The following is a 23,247-nucleotide window of genomic DNA, read 5'->3' as shown; positions in this document are numbered from 1 at the left end:
TTTGACAGGATTAGATTTGTTGCATTTAATTTGCAATAACTTTCAAAAAAGGTAGGCTTAAAATAGTATGTATGTGGAGTAGAAGACTGGCTGTCAAGAGAGTTTTCGGCCGACCGGCGGGTCGACCCTGTATGACCCAGGTATCGCTGGGAGGGATGGCGGCTGGATCAGCCCAAATCAGTGACTGACAAGAGGCTGCGCAGAATCAGGTGGCGATCTCTCATTTCAGAGGCCAATATTCACTTTGGATTATCATCATCCTCCTTGCGTTATCCCTGCATTTGCCATGGCTCATTCCCATGAGCCGGCCGGGAGCCTGGGGTCCTCTTTGACAACACATATTCACTTTGGATCACTGAGCTAAAATAGTTAGGTAAGTCGAAGACGTAGTCAAGTCTGAATGTTAACCAGGCGGTAGCAACGGCTGAGCTAGCGGAAACTCGAAAGCGGGATAAGTATGCTGTGAAACTCATCTGTCCCTGTTGATGCGCCGAGGCCGAGAGTTTTAGTGGATAGAAGCCCGAATAAGTGTGGTCCAATGTCTTTGTCCATCATATGACTCCTTTGCATCTGGAAGAGTGCGGGGCGGAGACTCAGTAAAATCTATACAATATTTTAGCTATATATTTGTGCTTTCTGGATGTTTTCCGTCTTTCCAGGTTGTTTTCAGAATTAGCGTTCAAAAATTATCAATGTGACAGACAGACGAAGTCAAACTATAATGGTTCCATTTGTAAATTTATTTCAATTGTTCTCTTCATTCCTCTGGTCTGTGAAAAACTAAACAATGACAACTTGAAAATAAATTTAATTTCGCAATCTTCAAAGTCACCATGCAATCATGCAACCATGCAATTAAATACAATAAATCTTTAGTGTCAAACATAATACAAAAGGTGTAAAGCAGATGGAAACATTTTTGTGGGCGTGAAAGAACATTAGAAACAAATTCGTCTATTGTGTTTTAAGAGAATGAAATGAATTCGTATCGCCGTTCTGTCTGACCAAATATGTGTGATATGAAATATTCAGATAAAAATAAAATTTTACGATTTGAATCTGTAAAACTTGAAATTATGTAACTGGGAAATATGATATCTGACTCTAAAGGCCGGTTGCACCAAACCGTCTGTTACCGTTAAAGCATTCGTTAAATTTTATTGTATGGGACGTTCTATAGACCTCTGCTGCGTGACGATGATGTGTCTGTCAAATGTGGTTGATGCAACTGGTCCTAAGTCTCATGAATGACCTTTTCAGATTAAGCTCAGCAGCTCTCATCATCTCTCCAACAACGCTCTTGATGAAAGGAACGTTGCGCTCTGTCTTGCGTGAGCGACGAGCGACGCGACGCGACGCGATGCGACGGCGATGGCTCAAGGTCATCGCGTATCCAATACGCGATGACCTTGCGCCGCACTAGCACTGGAATTTGGTGATTAGAATCACAAGATTCGCCGTCTTTCACAATGTGCAAATGGTCTAGCGGGTTTGACTTCTAGGTGGAATCGTTTGCGCCATGAGTGTCGTGAGTTCGTATCTCGGCTCACGCAATCTTTTTGCATTTTTATTTACTTTTTTTCTTTTACGTTCTACTAGCTTTTGCCCGCGGCTTCTCTTGAAAGACGGACAAACAAACAGACACACACACACTTTCCAATTTAATCAGTATGGATTATTTGATTTTGTTTACCTGCTTATTTCTTTCTCTAAGATTCTACTTTCTTAATTTTTTTTAAGAACTCCGGGTTTTATACTAACAAGGAAAGTTTTAAGTAGCACACAATAATACTGCATTTTGTTTTTATTAACTTAATGTTTATTTTAATCCATACTAATAAACAATAATAATAATTAATTAATATTTAATTAATATTTTTCTGTAAATTTATATTATATTTAATATTAATAAATTATCAACTGAATTAGGTAACATTTAACTTAATTTAATCGAATATTAATATAACTATAATTTAATATTATTTAATGTAATGTGATGTAAATTGTTTATTATATTTAAACTTTTTAAATAAATAAATAAATCTGAGCATAAACAATTCAGTGTCCGACATTATTTACACACAAAACAAAAACTCGTGAACACGGGATCATCAAATAAATAGTCCAGACTCAAACAAACCAGTGTTATCCAATAAAATTATTATAATTTGTACCTAATTCCACGTGCACCGAATGCTATTTACTTAATGTTGAAATAAAAAAATGTCATACAGTGTAACCCAGTGTTTTTTAATGCTGCCATCTAGTGTCGACTGGCATAACCACTACACTAAGAGCCCTTATTCCTTAGAGCGTTCATCAATTTCGTGAAATAGCCATTGATAGATGGCGTTGGCGCTCGGTACGCGAGCCACCGGTAACGCAACACACAGGCAAGAATAATCTTGATAGTTTTGAATTTAATTGCTAGTAACAATTCTTTTGGTTTTATGTGTTAACTTTTTTGTAAAGTTTACAAGAGATAAGAATATATTATTATTATATGGTACCTACTTAAATTGTAAGTAACTTAAAATAAACAGTTTCAAAGAGCTGAGCTGTGTGCAAAAAATTACATGTGTTATTGGCCCGGCTAATGAGATCAAACATGGTCGAGTTACGATAAGTAGAATAGCAGTTCTGTTATCCATTTCCTGACTCGATCATGTGACCTTGGACATCATCGAGATCGACGCTGCTCATCAGCCCAAATGTAATGAGCCCAAACATAGTGGAGTTATTATGAGTAAAATAGCAGTTTTGTTGACCATATCCTGACTCCACCATGAGAACCAGAACCTCATCCTGGGGGCCGATTTTTGAATCTCACATATGGGATTTGTCACTAAAATACCGGTTGAAAACAGTGAATTGCTTAGTATTTTCAGTGACAATTTTCTGCATTCGAACGCGTGAGACTCAAAAATCGGTCCCTTGGTCCCGAAATATAATAATAATTCAAACTCTCATCAGATTTCAAGTAAAATTTCTTGGATAAAATTGCATGTGTAAAAATCAGGCGGACCGTATGCCTGTTTGCCACCAACAGGATCAAGATTTGTTTAGTCGCAGTACCTATACAGCACTTCTCGGAACTATCTAGCTGCTTATGCTTACGAGAGCACGGTGCGCCGGACGATCGAACGTAGGTCCACTGTCTATGAGCGCTGGGCGCAGACTGAGCAGTGAGCGGGCCCGTGTCAGCAGTGTATTTTATTCGAATTTTATGTGCTTTAAAATAGTACATTACGATACAAGTGCGTAAAAAAGGAAGTTCGAAACGAGTGGTGATAAATTAAAACACGACCGAAGGGAGTGTTTTAAATCGACACGAGTTACGAATTTCCTTTTCGCACGTGTATCGTACGAGGTTTTTCAGTACAGATGAGCCTCCGTAGTTTCGACCTGGCATATAATGAACCACTTCTCGCACTAGTGCGTAAAAAAACACCATCTGTACTGAAAAATATCTATCGACACAAAGGTATGTCTTATATGTATGTTTTTTTTTTATATGGCAACAAGAAGTTCTGGTTTAGGATAATATTATTATTTAAGAGTTACAATAAATGCAGGAATCGCAGGAATTACAATGAACGCCCCTTAAAGAGTAGTCTAATTATATTTTTTTTGTATGGGTACCATTCCTTGTTAGTATAAAAGCCGGAGTTATTAAAAATAAAATAAAAATAAGAATGTAGATTCTTACAGAAAGAAAAAAGTAAACAATCAAATAATAGAAAATAAAAGAAATAAAAATAAAACTGCAAAAGCACGCTTCAGCCGAGGTTCGAACTCACACCGCTGGCGCGGCGTCCAGACGTCGAAACCGCTAGGCTACGAGCCCGTTGTAATAACTAGTTAATTTTGTGATCCTATTCACCAAAGTCAAGTGCTAGTACATATATTGCAAGGTCATCGCACTAGTGTTTCATATTTTTAGTTCACACTTAAATTTTAATATTTTACGCAGACAATCACGTATCACCGTGCACATAATCAAAGGCTGTCAATACAAGTTACAAAAGTTGTAATTTCCTTACTTTTTAGGCACATTACTACTTTGGTCAACTTATGCTAATTTGAATATTTTGAATTTTTATTATAAGAAAATATAAAGAATGAAATGTGAGACTAGTAATCAATCGTTATTTCTCTAGTCCGACCTCTCTACGTATTGAATTCGCTTCTAAAAATCAAATAGCTTGATCGCGCGCCCATCGCCATCGCATCGCGTCGCATCGCCGTCGCGGGCCGTCACTTACGCAAGACACTCCCATATGAACACAGCGGTTTGATCGCATCGCGTGAATCGCGTCGCTTAACATTCGCATGTTCATCGCTAGTTCGTCGCGTCGCATCGCCGTCGCGTTCCGTCGCCCACCTAAGACACGTCCATAGAGATAGAAGGTTTGATTTCGTCGCATCGCAAGCTGTTACTGTGTGTATTAAAATACACTTTAGTCATCAGGTTATCAAAATCTTTGCAAATTTAGCTTTGTCTTAGCTCTATCAATCTCTAATATAATGTATACATTAGTCTGGGGCAATTAAATGCAATAAATCAACATTTTGCAACAGGTGAAGGACAGGTGGTGGCAAATTTCTGTGGGCGCGAAGAAACATTAGAAACAAATTAGTGCATTGTGATTTCTTTTTCTTCTTTTTTTTAGTATGAATAGGTAGACGTTTGACCACGATCACACCTGATAGTAAGTGTTTTTTCTTTAAGAGCCCTTATTCCTTTGAGCGCTCATCAAATTCGTGAAAAAGCCATCGATAGATGGCGTTGACGCTCGGTACGCGAGCACCGGCAACGCAACGCGTGTTTCAATACAGGCAAGAATAATCTTGATATATTGATTTAGACTAACACGATTTGCACTCATAATTTTAGAACACGGGACTTAAATAAATTAATCCTCGGACTTAAATAATAAATTCCTCGCCAGTCTACCCGTGACCACGAACATAATGTGATGTTCGAAACGTCGGGCCTAATATAAATGTAAGTGTTTACGCGATTAAGTCCCGTTTTGTTCTAAAATTATAATCTTGATAGTTTTGAATTTAATCGCTAGTAACAATTCTTTTGGTTTTACATGGGGACTTTAAAAGTTTACAAGAGATAAGAATAGATTATGAAAACTTCCACCCATAAGGGCGTAAAAATGGGGTGCAAGTTTGTAGGGGGATGATTTTTTTTTGTTATACTCGTAGACTTGAAATTAGAGAATAAGAGAAAAGTGATTTCAGCAGCGTTTTTGGATACTTTTCTCCTAAGGGGGTAAAAAATGGAAAAATCATCAACTATCATCATGATGGAGAAGGGGGAGGGTTGGGGTTGAAACATATTACTTTTTTTGTTTCTCTGTGCTACAGTCACCGTCATAAAGGAGTGATGAGATTTCTATACCTAGTCGCTATAGATCGTTCGACAATTTCGTATGACATTTCAAAGAGTATATGACAAGGTACAGAAATCATCACTTATTTATGCCGGTGACTGTACACTGTATGGATTGTAGTGGTAAACGGTAGTAAACAAAAAATCATATTTCGGCGCTATTATTTTAGGGTTCCGTACCTCAAACAGGAAAAAGGTTTATTGGATCACTCGTGCCTCTGTCCGTCCGTCTGTCACAGCCAATTTTCTCTAAAACTACTGAACCGATTTACTGTAATTTTGCATACATATGTTGTTCCTTTGACCCAAAGACGAATATCATCATCTTCCTTGCGTTATCCCGGCATTTGCCACGGCTTATGGGATCCTGGGGTCCGCTTTGTCAACTAATCCCAAAGTTTGTATTAAATAGAGTAGAGATAATTGGCGTCATCCATATATTACGTCACAGTGTAAGGGGGGGGGGGTGTCATACTAAATGTGACAATCCCAGTTAAAGGGATACAAAAAAAGCGTGACATAGGAGGGGGGAGGGGTCCAAAAACCTGAAATTTGGTGTGACGTAATATGTGGATGATCCCTATTGTATTAAATAATTTTTAGTCAAGTAAGATAAGATTTTTAGGCCAGTAAGTAAGATTTCATTATTATTGTCAGCCAGTTTAAAATAGGCCAAAAATGTAATATGACGTGATTAATGAACGCCCCTTAACTATAGGATAACCAGAACCACACTTCAGGACTTGAATTATATCCTGACAGTCCTGACCTTGGACCTCATCTAAATCTATGCTGCTCGTTAGCCCAAATCTAATGAGCCCAAACATGTGGAGTTACGATGAGTAGAATAGCAGTTCTGTTGACCATCTCCTGACTCCATCACGACACGTTGGAACTCATTTAGATCGATGCTGCTCGTCAGCCCAAATCTAATGAGCCCAAATATGGTGGGGTTATGATGAGTAGAATAGCAGTTCTGTTGACCATTTCCTGACTCCATCACGACACTTTGGAACTCATTTAGATCGATGCTGCTCGTCAGCACAAATCTGGTGAGCCCAAATATGGTGGAGTTATGATGAGTAGAATAGCAGTTCTGTTGACCATCTCCTGACTCCATCATGAGACCCTGGACCTTATCTAGATCAATTCTGCTCGTCAGCCCAAATCTAATGAGCCCAAACATGGTGGAGTTATGATGAGTAGAATAGCACTTCTGTTGACCATCTCCTGACTCCATCATGAGACCTGGAACCTCATCTAGATCGATTCTGCTCGTCAGCCCAAATCTAACGAGCCCAAACATGGTGGAGTTCCGATGAGTAGAATAGCAGTTCTGTTGACCATCTCCTGACTCCATCATGAGACCTTGAACCTCATCTAGATCGATTCTGCTCGTCAGCCCAAATCCAATGAGCCCAAACATGGTGGAGTTATGATGAGTAAAATAGCAGTTCTGTAGACCATCTCCTGACTCCATCATGAGTCCTTGGACCTCATCTATATCGATTCTGCTCGTCAGTCCAAATCCAATGAGCCCAAACATGGTGGAGTTCCGATGAGTAGAATAGCAGTTCTGTTGACCATCTCCTGACTCCATCATGAGACCTTGGACCTCATCTAGATCAATTCTGCTCGTCAGCCCAAATCTAATGAGCCCAAACATGGTGGAGTTAGGATGAGTAGAATAGCAGTTCTGTTGACCATCTCCTGACTCCATCATGAGACCTTGAACCTCATCTAGATCGATTCTGCTCGTCAGCTCAAATCCAATGAGCCCAAACATGGTGGAGTTATGATGAGTAAAATAGCAGTTCTGTTGACCATCTCCTGACTCCATCATGAGACCTTGGACCTCATCTAGATCGATTCTGCTCGTCAGCCCAAATCTAATGAGCCCAAACATGGTGGAATTATGATGAGTAGAATAGCAGTTCTGTTGACCATCTCCTGACTCCATCATGAGACCTTGGACCTCATCTAGATCGATTCTGCTCGTCAGCCCAAATCCAATGAGCCCAAACATGGTGGAGTTCCGATGAGTAGAATAGCAGTTCTGTTGACCATCTCCTGACTCCATCATGAGACCTTGGACCTCATCTAGATCAATTCTGCTCGTCAGCCCAAATCTAATGAGCCCAAACATGGTGGAGTTAGGATGAGTAGAATAGCAGTTCTGTTGACCATCTCCTGACTCCATCATGAGACCTTGGACCTCATCTAGATCGATTCTGCTCGTCAGCCCAAATCCAATGAGCCCAAACATGGTGGAGTTCCGATGAGTAGAATAGGAGTTCTGTTGACCATCTCCTGACTCCATCATGAGACCTTGGACCTCATCTAGATCGATTGTGCTCGTCAGTCCAAATCTAATGAGCCCAAACATGGTGGAGTTCTGATAAGTAGAATAGCAGTTCTGTTGACCATCTCCTGACTCCATCATGAGACCTTGGACCTCGTCTAGATCGATTCTGCTCGTCAGCCCAAATCCAATGAGCCCAAACACGGCGGAGTTATGATGAGTAGAGTAGCAGTTCTGTTGACCATCTCCTGACTCCATCATGAGAACCAGAACCTCGTCCTGGTCCCGAAATATAGTCAAAATTCAAACTCTCATCAGATTTCAAGTAAAAATTGAAATCCATATAACCATCTGAAATGCAAATCGATTTCTAAAATTGCATCAAGACAGGATCAAGATTTGTTTAGTCGCAGCGCAGTATACAGCATTTCTCGGAACTATCTAGCTGCTTACGAAAGCAAGGAGCGCCGGACGATCGAACGCAGGTCCGTTGTCTACGAGCGCTCGGCGCAGACTGAGCGGGCCCGTGTCAGCACAGTGTATTTTATTCGAATTTTAGGTGCTTTAAAAAAATGTCTATCGACAGAAAGGTATGTCCTATATGTATGATTTTTTTTTTATTATGTCAACAAGAAGTTCTAGTTTAGAATATTTTTGTTTAAGAGTTACAATATACGCAGGAACCGCAGGAAAAATACATAATGTAAACCTCTTTTTATCGAAAAAATGGGGAAGACACGGAAGGTTATTTATCCTCCATTTCAAATAAATCTTAAAATGTTAAACGTTGATTACCTCGTATAGGATATAATAAATAGGATTGTGATCATTTATTACCCCAAATGACATTTTTAACAGCACAATCACGATTCGAAACGAGTTATTCCACTATGAAATTTGAAAACGTCTTCCGAAGAAACTGATTTTTTTGAAGTATAAAAAGACATATTTTAAAATATTATCCAATTATTACCTAGCTTAAGATATGTTCTTTTAGGAACATTATCAGTCTTTAATAATCATTTATAGTTTCTTTATAATTTTGAATGAAAAAGTTACATTTTGCCAAAAACGCTCGTCTTTAGGAATAAGGCCTCTTAATGTTCAAACTGCCGCTCAGTCTTGCCATTACTTTGAGGGTTGAGGTTGAGGAGCATAAGGTACCTACTGTATCTAGTTCATTATTTTCGGATGGGTAATTGTTCCCTAATTGGAGACATTAAGAAAGTTTGACGTAGCAAATGGAAAATGAAAGAAACCAGATTTATTTTTTTATTTTACAATTGTAATAAATGCTGGAAAATGAAGCTCTAAGGCACAACCTTTAGGTACTAGTACAGGAGTAGGTACGGGGGATATTATTACGGTTTTCGACAAACAATTTAGGAAGCTATAAAACATCTTATAAGACAACATAAATTAAAACCGAAATAAATTACACATATGAAAGAAAAAGTGACCAAGGCCTCCAGTTCCTGAGGTTTTTCTTTCATATGTGTAATTTATTTCGGTTTTAATTTATATATATAGTGGTGTGAGTACTTAAAGATAGCAAGCACAAGTTGAAATATTTTCAATAGAATATAATTTGACTTGTGTTAATTAGAAACAACATAAATTGTTTGTTTGTAGACAAAATAAATTGTTTTGTAAAATCAAAATTTGCGTTTGAGGTCAGGTAAATTAAATTAATTCTGTTTCACATACTTCATCATAAATAGTTGAACCGTTTTAACCACATAATATAATAATAAAAGTCTACCTATGCGTAGACGACCCCATCGCCCATTGGTTTTACCAGTGCAATCAGTCAACGCAGGGCAGCTTGTGGCGAGCTGTTGGGGAACAGCGACCCCACGTACCCGAGTGCTCCTGGGGAGTTCTGTTACCCGTAAGGCGGGTGGGTGGGACAGTACTCTCTACCTCTGACTTGCCTTGGCTGGCCGTCCAGAGTGGAGTCGTTAGGGCTATATGCCCCAGGGGTGGAAGTGAAAATTTGCATAAGACGCGAGTTGGTGCAGTGGCTTAACAGCCACTGGGCAGAAAGCGGTGTACACCTCTCGACACCCTTGAGTTCTCACACCGGTGTTGCCCTTGAGCCATCTTGGATGTCGCTTTTTGTGGGGGCCCATCTTGTGGGGACGAGTCACCGTCTGCCGGAAATAAAATTGGATACCGTTTTATTAGGCAGGCGTCCGGTTTTTTATCCATAGCCCAGTATTTAGTCCATCACTTTCATCAAAATAGACCAGTTCATTTTAGATTCCATTAACTCTCAAATAGTCCTTACACCCTGGCGGGTATTGCCTCTGCGTGTGTCCCATGATACGGGCAAGGGCAACATCCGCTCGGTGTACCCCTTACATTTCATTAAAGTGTCGAAAGGGCCTCTACGTGTTGGCTTCGGCCCCGCGCACGCCTCCCAAAGGTCCGGAATACCATTGTTCCGTGATGGGAAAGACATACAAAGTCTACCTTAAATATTAGCAATCAATTAAATCCTCAATAGTCCTTTGACACCCAGGGCAGCTTTGTGAATCATACGTTAAGTACCTACAGTTGCCCCTTGAAATCTATTGTCCCATTTGTACTCCTTGACCACAATGAACTGTTTTGGTGGTTTCTCTGAGGTGGCCTATTGTTGCACTCTAAGAACACCACATGAAGTATTACTTGCTAATAATGAAAACGACTTAAGTGTTATAGATTACAGGTTCTGTTAAGACCTTTGGAGAGTCATTGTTGGATTGTATCTGCGCAATATAAGTCAAATTAGTTGCTTTTGTGTTGAAGCAGGTGTGGTGAATTGCACGGGCCATTTTTATTGACATTATTATGTTGAACATCTGGAACTCGGCATTTAACAAACATGTTTATGCAATCAAACATAACCTATTTAATTCATAAGGACAAATATAAAAGAAATAATAATACGAAATAAAATATGAAATGAATGTTTATTAGATATGAAAATAAGGAAAATTGATTTGAAATGATTGGTTTTAAATACTTACAAAGAAACATGCCGAAATGAAAGAAGAAATTGAGGGTTTTCGCAAAATATATGAAACTAAACTGCACTTGAACTTGCCTATTGGAACTTATTTATTGTTCAGGGACATTATAATTTTTGTTACCTGATATAGGAGGATAACTAGACCTCAGTTCATTCATTACCAATCCTGTCAAAATACGTTGGGCGTTGAATGCGTATCCACCCGTTTCTGGAGTACAAGACTTGCGTTGGAAGTTGAGGGACCAGTCACCGTTTGCGTAGCGTTCGCCTACGCGAAGGCTGGGACATTGCTGACCAACCGCTTTGTTTCCACGATGTATCCATAGTCTTTGTACTGCATAGCGTAAGTAACTGGCCCTCCTTTCTGGGCCTCAGTTAAACTGTTGAATTGTTCTCTCTCCCTGCCTCCTTCGACGTGTCTCAGACGAAGATTTCCGTTGGCCATAGGAGTGACCGTCCAGGAGCAACCGCTGAAATCAGGAGTGACCACGTAATGCGGTTGAGTATTAGACGGGTTTTTGGGAATGTCTATAGAACCGCCTTGAGGAAGCCAGTACGCCGCTTCGCCAGCGGGATCGATTTCAAGGGCGTACAAGACTTTGGCTCCACGAAGTTCAGCTATTTTATAGTGGGAACCGGCTGCCGGGTGGGGTCCATTGGGAGCTCCTAATGCTCCGGCTGTGATCGCGTCTCTCGCGAAGATTGTATTCGTGAAGACTTGGGCAAAAGTCTTATGGGCGGAGACGGTGGCTCTTCTAGGAGTTGCTGCGCCGCAACGGATTGAAGTAGCGTTGGGCAGATCCCTGGCCTGGCCTTCTGCAAGCCGGTTGTTGGGGAGTCTGGGCAGGTCGGCCGCTAAACTCAATCCATAAAGCTGGAGGATGAGAATCACGACCGGGGTGATGTGTCTCAGACCCATTGCTGAAATGATACCAGGCGATGGTGGCACATGTGCTTATATACAAATTGACTTCGAGTTCATTGTTTATTAAACAGCTAATTGCGTTTTATCAAATCAGGTTTAACTCGCAATTAATGTATGTATCTGCTTTCAGATATATTCATATCTAAATCAACTGTCGTGCATTTTTGTACAGTAAATTTAAATAAATTTGTGAAATTAGTGCTAATTAAAGTAAAACTGATAACGCAAAAAATAATTTCAAATAAGGGATCCAGAAAGGTAAATTCCAATTATTTTTTTATGAAAACAGGACCCCATAACGTCAGACTGAACCGCGATATCCGAGAAGAAGGAGCACTCAAAACTTGTTCATGGTGGAGATATGAGATGATATGAGACATGGGTAAAGAACTACAAAACAATAACACAAAATGTGTCAAGAAAGGCGTATTTGTATCTGAATGGAAAAAATATAATATTTTAATAAAATTTTAATTTAGGAACCCCTACACAGTACACAGGCCTTAGATCAAAGAGTAACATGCCATGATGCCATTAAGTCCGCCTTTTGTACTATAAGTTTTTCTTTCTTTGTGTACAATAAAGATTAAATAAATAAATAAATAAATGCCAAGAGGATGAAGAATTGATATCACGAAATCACGACGTTTAAGGAATGTTGTAAGACTTGGTACCCGATATAGCAGGATAAGTAGATTTCGATTCGTTCATCACCAACCCAGTTAAAATATGGGCACTGTTGAACGTGTACCCGCCAGTTTCCGGAGTGCAAGACTTGCGCTGGAAGTTGAGGGTCCAATGGCCGTTGGCGTAGTGCATGTAAGCGTACGCCGGGACGTTGCTAGTCAGCTTGCGGGTCTCCACGATGTACCCGTAGTCTTTGTATTGCATGGCGTAAGTGGTAGGTCCTCCTTTCTGAGCTTCTGTTAAGCTGTTGAACTGTTCTCTCTCCCTGCCGCCTTCGACGTGCCGCAGGCGGAGCATCCCGTTAGACATGGGAGTGACGGTCCAAGAGCAACCACTGAAGTCAGGAGTGAACACGTACTTTGGTTGTCTGTCGGACGGATGATGGTGAATGTCTACGACACCGCCTTGAGGGAGCCAGTAGGCTGCCTCCCCAGCGGGGTCTATTTCGAGAGCGTACAAGACTTTAGCTCCATGGAATTCTGCCATTTTATAGCGCGTTCCAGCTCCCGGTCTAGGGCCGTTTGGATCTCCCAATGCACCAGCAGTGATCGCATCTCTTCCGAAGATTGTACTTGTCAATACTTGTCCTGGATTTTTATAAGTGGTAGTACTGACCCTCCTTGGAGATGCAGATCCGCAGTGGATTGGTACTCCATTGGGGAGGTCCCTGTCTTGTCCTTCGGCGAGTCTGTTATTGGGTAGCTTAGGAAGATCGGCAGCTAAACTGAATACAGAAAGTTGGACAATGAGAATCACAATGGAGGTGATCTGTGTGAGACCCATTGTGAAAAGAATGCTTGTTATGGGTGTCACATGTCTTTATATACAAATTGACTGTTTCACACATTGTTTTTTCGAAACAACCATTTTTTATCCAATCAGGTTTATTACTAATGTATGTATCGAAAGGTAATATTTTATGTTTTAATCTACTGGCGTGGCATGTTGTACTTATACAATAATTAAATTAAAGATGATGTAAAATTTAGAATTAAGTGGAATCGATTAGGCACTGAAACAATCAAGCGTTACTTCCCATAAATTCATAATAAGTTACTACTATTCTAAAAATCTGCCCAGAACCTATCGAAATTTCAGTTTCTCAAATACCTATAACTAAAATTTAAATAACTTATGGATAGGTATGCAGGAACAGGAACATACTGTAATGTTAAGAAGTTAATTTCCCTTATCGCTGTTAGCGACCGTTAAATCTGCCACGCACGCGCGACGCATTATGATCGTGTGAGAGCGACCTTATGATAAGGCCTAGAACTCACTGCCTAAATAATAAAAAAATCTTCCGAGCATTGATTTTATTTGCGTTCCTTAAATAAATTTGCATTTTGCAAATTTGCATTAATATAGTTTTAGGTTTGTGGTTAGGTAATTAACGCAAAACATTTCATTAAGCATAATCCACGAACTTAATAGTAATAGTAAATTTAACGAAAATGTCCCTTACAAAATGGAGTGTTTAATACTTTTGAAAAAGGAGGATTTTGCTTCTTATAATATATCATGACCAGTGTTCGTAACCGAATGCACAAACGCTCACGATAATATCTCTTTAGTAGCTATCTATCTCTGTCGCTCTTGCGTGTTGGCGCGACAGAGCCAGACTACATTCTGCGGCGATTCGGTGGCGTTTTGCATCGTACAAATGCCATTTGACTACGGGGCCTGTCTAAGAAATTGGCAGTTGTTTGGAGCTTTACGGATTTCATTGAAGTAGCTGCCATACGAGACAAATGCATTTTCGTAAGGGACATCCTCGTGGAATGCGCCTAATAAAAGTGTGCACTAAGCCTTACTGCCACAGATTATGAAGCCATCATAGTCAGAGGTCCCAGGTCGTTCATGACTCATCTATAAAAGACCTTAACTGCATCAATTATTATAGGATCGGGATACCCCCATTTGCCAGAATTTCATTTGCCATAATTTTATTTGCCATCCTATTCAACAATCATAATATTGTTTCTCATAACATCTTATGCCATAATCATTGTTTACTATATTAATCTAGTGCCAGAAACTTTGTTTCCCATAAAGTCAGTTTCCATAATGTCATTTGTCAGAATCATCGAAATCCGTAATTACCACATTCCATACCATCATTTGTCATACAAATTAGCGTCCAGAAAAGTCAATTTCCATAATGTGCTTTGGCAGAATCGAAAACTACTATAATAGGTACTAGAAGTACTAGAGAATGAAACTGCTATCAGAAAGTAGGTTAGGTTAGGTTAGAATTGTGACCCCCTGGAAAATGAAACTGCTATCAGAAAGTAGGTTAGGTTAGGTTAGAACTGTGAACCTCTGGAAAAGGAAACTGCTTGAAAAGTAGGTTAGGTTAGGTTAGAACTGTGACCCCCGAAAAATGAAAATACTATCAGACAGTAGGTTAGGTTAGGTTAGAACTGTGACCCCCTGGAAAATGAAACTGCTATCAGAAAGTAGGTTAGGTTAGGTTAGAACTGTGACCCGGCTGGGCCCAAGAAAGGAGTATATTGGTGGACAGCGGAAGTTGCAGCCCTCCGGTACACGTGCAATCGGGCGCGGCGCGCGTACACCAGATGCCGCAGAAGAAGGCACACACCGGAGGAGGAGGAGGAGCTCTTCGAGGCGCTGAAAGGGGCAAAGGAAGAACTGGCCAAGGAAATAAGCAGAGCCAAAGACGCGGCGCATGCGGAATTCCTGGCCACTCTTGACAGGGACCCATGGGGAAGACCGTATAAGCTTGTGCGGAACAAGCTGCAAAGGGGCCCCACCATGGATTCTCTGGAGCCGGAGCTCTTGAACCGCGTCGTCGAGGGCCTGTTTCCACCGGAGGAGCCAATTTTCAACCCCCCGAGAATGGTTGAGCCTCAGGCAGTGGTGGAGGAAAACGAGGAGGTGCCACCGGTGGGAGAGGGGGAATTTGGCCGCGCGGTATACCGTCTGAGGGGCTGCAATAAGGCCCCGGGTCCAGATGGTGTACCAGGAAGAGTGCTGCCGCCAATCCTGGAACACCTGGGTGACCGCCTCAAGGCCCTAATGAACGAGTGCCTGCGGGTAGGGCGGTTCCCAGATGCTTGGAAGGAGGGGAAACTGTGCCTCCTCCGTAAGGGGACTCGACCGCACGACTCCCCCTCCGGATGGAGGCCCATAGTGCTGTTGGACGAGATCGGGAAGATATTTGAGCGCATTATATCTTCCCGAATCGTCCAGCACCTAGAGGAGGTGGGCCCAAACGTATCGGACCGTCAATACGGCTTCAGAGCCGGGAGGTCCACAATGGACGCGCTGGGGGCCCTCAAGCGATTCAGCGAGGAGGCGACAGAGCGGGGCGAGGGGGTGGTGGCGGTGTCCTTGGACATCGCCAACGCGTTCGGGACCATCCCCTACCCAGTATTGGGAGAGGCCCTCCGTTATCACGGGGTGCCTCTCTATCTGAGGAGAGTGGTGGAGCACTACCTCACACGCAGGGTAGTGCTCTACCAGAAGGATGGCGTTACGCAGCACTGGCCCATGTCGCGCGGTGTTCCGCAGGGGTCCGTTTTAGGGCCCTTACTGTGGAACATCGGCTATGACTGGGCCATCCGCGCCGTTCTTCTCCCCCGGACAGCCGTCATCTGCTATGCGGATGACACGATGGTGGCTGTCCGAGGTAGGGAGTTAAGAGAGACCATGAGGAGGGCGGAGGCAGCCTCGGAGCATATCGTGGGAAGGATCGCGCTCCTCGGTCTGCGTGTGTCCCTTCCCAAGACCGAGGCTATCATATTTGGGGTGAAGGGGTGGCGCCCGCGTGCAGGGGCGGAATTAAAAGTGCAAGGCGAAGCGGTCCAGATTAGGGCTCACATCAAATACTTGGGCCTTACTCTGGACCGCAGGTGGGACTTCGGGGAGCACTTCCGCCAACTTGCTCCGAGGATCGTGGCGGCGGCGGCAGCCCTGGGCCGACTCCTGCCCAATGTCGGAGGGCCCTCTGCCGCGTGCAGAAACCTGTACGCTGGAGTGGCCAAAAGCATGGCCCTTTATGGCGCCCCGATATGGGTAGATAGGCTCGGGGCGTCAAATAAGGCGCTGTTGCGGAGGCCTCAAAGGCTTATTGCCCAACGGGCGTGCAGGGCCTACCGCACGGTGGGATGGATGGCTGCGTGCGCCTTGGCCGGCACACCGCCGTGGGAACTGGAAGCCGAAAGACTGGCTGAGGCGCACCAAAGAAGGGTCGAAAGCAGGGTAACTGGAGTGTACCCTGCTCCCGATGAAGCAAGAGCGGCCGAAGAGGAGGCAAAGCGAAGAGTAAGGGAGAGATGGCGAGTTGACCTCGAGGACAGCCCTTATGGGGTTCGAACGGTGGTGGCCCTCCTCGGCTCGTTTGAGGCGTGGGCAGACAGGACACATGGGAGGCTGACTTATAGATTGGTGCAGATAATGACCGGACATGGCTGTTTCGGTCATTACCTGCACCGAATTGGTAGAGAGGAAAGTCCTGTCTGTCACGACTGCGGGGTTAGAACTGTGACCCCTGGAGAATGAAACTGCTGGAAAAGTAGGTTAGGTTAGGTTAGAACTGTGACCCCTGGAAAATGAAACTGCTATCAGAAAGTAGGTTAGGTTAGGTAATAATACGGGCAACAATTAATATGGCAATAATTGCTTATGGCGTTTGAATATTCTATGAAACCATATTATTGCACTTAATAATATGGCTAACAAATAGTATGGCATTGTATGATTATGGAAGGTAATATTCGGATAAACAACGAGTATGTCATATGATTTTTATGGTAAACAAATCATTCGGGCAAATGAAATTCAGGCAAGTTAGATTCGGGCAAATGAATATTATGTTAAATGACTGTCGGGCAAACAATAGACAACCCAGTACAGACATCCGATCCGCATCCGCTGCATTCTCGTATCTGTAGCACCCTTGATGCTTTAGAGAGAATTTCCCTTCCGCGTATACCAAGGGTGCATAACATTCAAAATATCACTTTCAGTTCAGTGCATTCACAGCATCCATAAAACACTATTTGAGAGCAACCTGCCGGACAACACAGACGTCCGCGTCAGCTGAAAATTCTCGTCCGTAGCACCCAGAGACAATTTCTCTTCCGCGTGTACCAGGGCAGCATAAAACTGAGAATATCGATTTTCAGTTCTTTCATTCCTGTGTTCCAGTTTTCCGCTGATTCATCTGACATCTCGTAGCACCTCTGTAGCTTTAGAGACAATTTCTCTTCCGCGTGTACCAGGGCAGCATAAAATTGAGGATATCGATTTTCAGCGCTTTCATTCCCATGACCCATGACCCAGTTATCCACTGATTCATCTCGTAGCACCTCTGTAGCTTTAGAGGCAATTTCTCTTCCGCGTCTACCAGGGCAGCATAAAATTGAGGATATCGATTTTCAGCGCTTCCATTCCTGTATGACCCAGTTTCGCATCATCTCATATAATTTCCAGTTCAGATTCCTTATCCTTGGAGCTTTAAAGACATTTCTCTTCCGTGTTTACTAGGACAGCATGACATTGTTAAATATTATTTTCAGCGCTTTTATTCCTACCCAGCGCATCGCCTTATAACCAATGTAAAGTTTGAACCCCGGCTAACTGGTTATTCTGGTAGTCCAATAAATAGTGGACTGGGACTGCAACCATATAAATAAATTGCTGTCAAAAGAAGAGCATTCTAACTTTGTAATCCATACTAATATTATAAATGTTAAAGTGTGTGTGTCTGTTTGTTTGTCCATCCTTCACGGCAAAACGGAGCGACGAATTGTCGTTTTTTAAGTGGAAATAGTTGAAGGGATGGAGAGTAGAGAGACATAGGCTATATACTTTTTGTCTCTTTCTAACGCGAGCGAAGTCACGGGCAAATGCTAGTATTGTTATAAAACGGTTACGGATACGATGTGTCAGCTTAAGTTCGCTGTACGTACAGTATGGCCACTCCCGCTCCCCGCTGAAAGTGCCGCGCGGCCCACCCCCTGTCGGTTACCTCACATTTACCGCCTGTCAAAAACGCGAACAGTCATAGATATAAAATGTCATTGCGAACAGTCGACTTGTCATATCTCACTCATACAAGCATGGTACGCGTTCACCTACACGAGCTTAGAGTGTGTGCTAGGAACGCGCCTCTTTCATATATTTGATCGATGTACAGACGTAATATGGAACAGCTGTAGACCAGTTACCTATATACAGCGGTAGGTATTTCTATCACAACTTAACATAATAACAAAACTAATATTATTGCTTTAATAGTTATCTCTTGCAGGTAACTTTTGGCTCATACCATACCTATCCAGTTATCGATAAGTTTTTATTAGAATAGGCCTGAAGCAGGCTACGTTACAACGTAGGGTCGTAGGTGCAGACAGCTCTTGTCTCGCCTATGCACAGGGAAACTACCCCTCATCCCATCTCTTTCTAACGCATTGAAACTCCATTATAGTAAAACTTTCTCTTTCACTACGTTTTAATCACGTTTTAATATTTTAGTGCAGTTATAGACACATTGCACATGCGTACTAGCTGCAATATGCCACTTGGTGCAGCTTTTAGGACTTAAATCATTCATTCATTCATTCACTAGGTATTTAGGTCACAGTTGACTCCTAAGTTTTCTGTACTCCTGGTAAACGCGGAAGCAAAATGCCGCCATGTGGGGGACAGTTGATACCGGTTAACCGGTTCTGATTTTGGTAATTATAATTTTCCTATAGCTAAATTAAATCTAAATAGCTCGTTGTATAGGTACCTATTAATCATTATTATTTATTGATACTTAAAAATAATTCTTTCTTTGATTCATTAAATAACTAATTTGCGTGTTTATTTTTCAATTTACGGAAGTTATATCACCGGACTGCCAGTGTTATGCGAAGTGCAGCGCAGCGGAATAAAATTATACATAATAGATGGCGTTGCAATCGCTTAACAACATGTACCTAATGTATTTATTTCTAACTAAATTATATACAATACAACGCACCTTACTTTACAGCCTTGTTTTTTAACTAAGAAAACCGCGTTCAGAGTCAACCTAAAGTTACCGCTTTCAGAGTCTTTTTAAGCGATCACTGCCGCCCATGGACACCCGAAACACTAGAATGCTTGGAGAAGGCTTAGTTCATCTAAAGTTGACCGCTTTCAGAGTCAATCTAAAACTGACCGCTTTCATAGTCAATTTAAAACTGACCGCTTTCATAGTCAATTTAAAACTGACCGCTTTCATAGTCAATTTAAAACTGACCGCTTTCATAGTCAATTTAAAACTAACCGCTTTCATAGTCAATTTAAAACTGAACGCTTTCATAGTCAATTTAAAACAGACCGCTTTCATAGTCAATTTAAAACTGACCGCTTTCATAGTCAATTTAAAACTGACCGCTTTCATAGTCAATTTAAAACTGACCGCTTTCATAGTCAATTTAAAACTAACCGCTTTCATAGTCAATTTAAAACTGCCCGCTTTCATAGTGAATTTAAAACTGACCGCTTTCATAGTCAATTTAAAACTAACCGCTTTCATAGTCAATTTAAAACTGACCGCTTTCATAGTCAATTTAAAACAGACCGCTTTCATAGTCAATTTAAAACTGACCGCTTTCATAGTCAATTTAAAACTAACCGCTTTCATAGTCAATTTAAAACTGCCCGCTTTCATAGTGAATTTAAAACTGACCGCTTTCATAGTCAATTTAAAACTAACCGCTTTCATAGTCAATTTAAAACTGACCGCTTTCATAGTCAATTTAAAACTAACCGCTTTCATAGTCAATTTAAAACTGACCGCTTTCATAGTCAATTTAAAACTAACCGCTTTCATAGTCAATTTAAAACTGCCCGCTTTCATAGTGAATTTAAAACTGACCGCTTTCATAGTCAATTTAAAACTGACCGCTTTCATAGTCAATTTAAAACTGACTGCTTTCATAGTCAATTTAAAACTGACCGCTTTCATAGTCAATCTAAAATTGACCGCTTTCGAAGTCAAGCTATCAGATCAGCGACATGCTCGTACTAAAAATTTAGGACTTCGGCTTCTGAAATAACCTCCTGAATCCTGTACCTAGTTGTACTCTAAAGAAATAAAAGAAAGTTCCTAATTCAAAATCGGAAAAATTGGCCTGGGACTTAGGAGGGTAAGATCTAACAAAATCACTACTATGATTACTGCTATTGGCTCTCGCGATATGCACTGCCAGTCATATCAAAACCACATTAGTAAAAAAATATATTAACAGATTTTTTTTTTTACATTTTTAAATGAATTTGCTTCTTAACTTGTCTTGTTCTTAACACGTTCGTCTATTAACGTCTTTCTATTGTGTCTGGCGCTGCGGACCCGAACATGTTAAAGTCAAATACGGTACTAGGGTCAATCCGCTGCAAAAGAAACATTAGTCACGATTTTATGGCATGTTCCATTTATTCACGATGCAAGTTCAAGTGATAATCTGTCTCTAAATAAGTGTTACTTTCCCGATATAATGCATAGATCCTTTCATTTGCAGCTGTAGTTCACATAAACACGCAATGAAGTCGTGACTTTACTTTTACGTGGATTCACCTACTGTTGGCTTTAGATAGTTTAAACAAATAAAACTAAAAACCTAGCCCCAAACTAAGCAAAGCTTGTACTATGGGTGCTAGGCGATGATAGATAAATATATACTTATATACATAGAAAACATCCATGACTCAGGAACAAACATCTGTGCTCATCACACAAATAAATGTCCTTACCGGGATTCGAACCCGCGGACCGCGGCTTAGCAGGCAGGGTCACTACCGACTGAGCCAAACCGGTCGTCGGCCAAAACTTATGGTATAACTTACCTGTTGCAAAGATTTAGCGCCTTCGTAGTCCAGATCGTGGCCGATGAGCCAAACCATTTCTTGGCACCATGTTGAACCTACACAAATAAAAAATAATTACCAAAACCAGGCACTATTCAAAAACAGCCATCAGATAAGATTTAAGTGGATGATTGGTTAATAAAAAAATATTCAAATTGAAAAATAATTTCGCGCACTTTTTGCACTATTTATAGTCAAAGTAGGAATGCTTGAGCACTTGAGTAGGTAATAGTCAATCAATTTGAATCCCAGGCCACTGACTGAAGAACTTTTACACAGTAAACGTCAAAGTGAGTTCTATGGCAAATAAAGCACGGCGCCAATGAGACAGAGTTCAATAATGGCCTAGGATATGCATATTTGTTAGTGGAATATTTAGAGATTGATAAACTTACCAGTTCGAGGATACGAGCACATCCAAACATCATTCTCCAGCACTTCCATATCCAAAATGTCCTGCCCAATCGTCATATAATCCGCCGGTAGAATAACTCTTCCAGGATTAATCTCAACCATACAATCTTTCTTCTCAAACATTCTATCGAGAAGCTCCCCCGTCTCGTTGTCCAGTTTCGAAAACGACAAATTCGGTTTGACCCTCATTTTCAAATTTGGAATATCAAATAAAAAATACTTGGCTGAAAGGTCTGGCCATAAATTTAAAAAAAATCAAATGTAACTGAACATTCGATTTTCGAACGTCCGTTCCAAACGTTACGCGGAAGCGGAGTGGTTGCGTGCGGCGCGCCACCACTCTCACTACTTTCCAATAGGATGGAATACCGAAATAGGTAAAGGTATGGACACACGAGATGTGTAAATAAAGTATATGAAGTAAGGAAATAAAGGACAATGAACTAGGATTCTCGTACTTACACGTCAAATAACAATATTTCTACTTTGCCAAGTTTAGGCTGCTTTTCAAGTACGTACCTACGCCACTTATTTTGGTCCCTGTCCGCAATTTCTCGAATGTCGTCCACCCAATGACCCAACCCAGGAAAACCGAGGAAAATGTGAATGGACAGTGTAAAAAATGATATGAAACTGAAACAAGTGAATGGGCGATAGAGAGGTATGGAATAGAAGGATATGCTGCGCCGACCCCAAAGACTGGGACAAGGGGCAAGCGAATGATGGCCCACCTAGTGAGACGATAAATGTGGGGGGCCCTATGCACTAGACATAAAGTAAAGGTGGGTACCTATAAAGTATATGTATGTAATTACGCCTTCAAGTTTCTGTTTTCCCCTTATTGTCCCATGCAAATGACATTTTTTCTCCATAAGACCTCTAACCTGCAGTGCACTTGCAATACTTGCATCATGAGCAAACAGGTTTGCCGGGTAAATAGCGACTGCAATGCTTTCTTCCTGGCCGCTTTCTGTTTCTAGTAGGTGAGCGACTGCTAGCGTTTTACGAGGCATTTATTTAGTTTTTCTCTATACATTTTTTGTTTGTTTGTGGTGGCAGCGTGTTCAGGTCTCGTGAGCAAGGACCTCGCTAAGGATACGGACAAACTCATGTGCATACGTAGGTATCTGCTGCCATTAGTTCCCTGTGCTAAGGTTATGTAACAAAAATAATTAATTGTATATTTTATGTCCAGTATAGGTTACGCCAATATTTTTGATCTAATCACGTCATTTTTGTGCGATTATTTTGTAAAACATTTGAGTATGACTATTACACGTGAATAGCATTAAAGTCTTCTTATAGGTATATTTATTGTATAAATTTAGATACAAAAACTATAATATGATTTGTTTTGAGTAGTTTGTACCTGCCAGCTCTCGGAAGGGTCTCCACGGAAGACCAGCGTCAGGGTCCTCCAGGGCCCCTTGGCATGAAGCTGAGTGGAGACCTTTTCAGTTACGCTTTAATACAATAATAATATTTATTATGTTAGTGTTATTAGTTAAGTTTTAAGGTAACGGACCCAATCATGGACAGTTTAAGGAAAATTTTCGCCTGTTTTTGATATTTCACTCATAAATGTAAAAATTCTACCGCTAAGCGTGTTAAATCTTGAATGTCCTATCCTT

General features: G+C 41.3%; 1 protein-coding gene and 1 long non-coding RNA gene across 2 annotated transcripts in view; both read right to left on the bottom strand.

The window, feature by feature from the left end:
* Nucleotides 1-10,966, bottom strand: part of LOC125238287 — a 33,128-nt gene extending 22,162 nt beyond the window's left edge. The window contains exon 1 of the long non-coding RNA XR_007178422.1: nucleotides 10,847-10,966. This is a non-coding gene — a long non-coding RNA (uncharacterized LOC125238287). The remainder of the gene's footprint in view (nucleotides 1-10,846) is intronic.
* The window catches only part of LOC125238286 (luciferin sulfotransferase), an 82,116-nt gene extending 60,234 nt beyond the window's left edge, over nucleotides 1-21,882 (bottom strand). The window contains exons 1-2 of the mRNA XM_048145576.1: nucleotides 21,598-21,882; nucleotides 21,182-21,258 (exon numbers count right to left, since the gene is read on the bottom strand). Coding sequence (XP_048001533.1) covers nucleotides 21,182-21,258; nucleotides 21,598-21,805 — 285 coding nt within the window. The 5' untranslated portion in view covers nucleotides 21,806-21,882. The remainder of the gene's footprint in view (nucleotides 1-21,181; nucleotides 21,259-21,597) is intronic.
* Nucleotides 21,883-23,247: the final 1,365 nt, after the last annotated feature.

This window comes from Leguminivora glycinivorella, chromosome 23 (assembly GCF_023078275.1).
Source record: "Leguminivora glycinivorella isolate SPB_JAAS2020 chromosome 23, LegGlyc_1.1, whole genome shotgun sequence".
In the NCBI taxonomy this organism is placed as follows: domain Eukaryota; kingdom Metazoa; phylum Arthropoda; class Insecta; order Lepidoptera; family Tortricidae; genus Leguminivora; species Leguminivora glycinivorella.
This window is presented reverse-complemented; position numbering and strand designations above follow the sequence as displayed.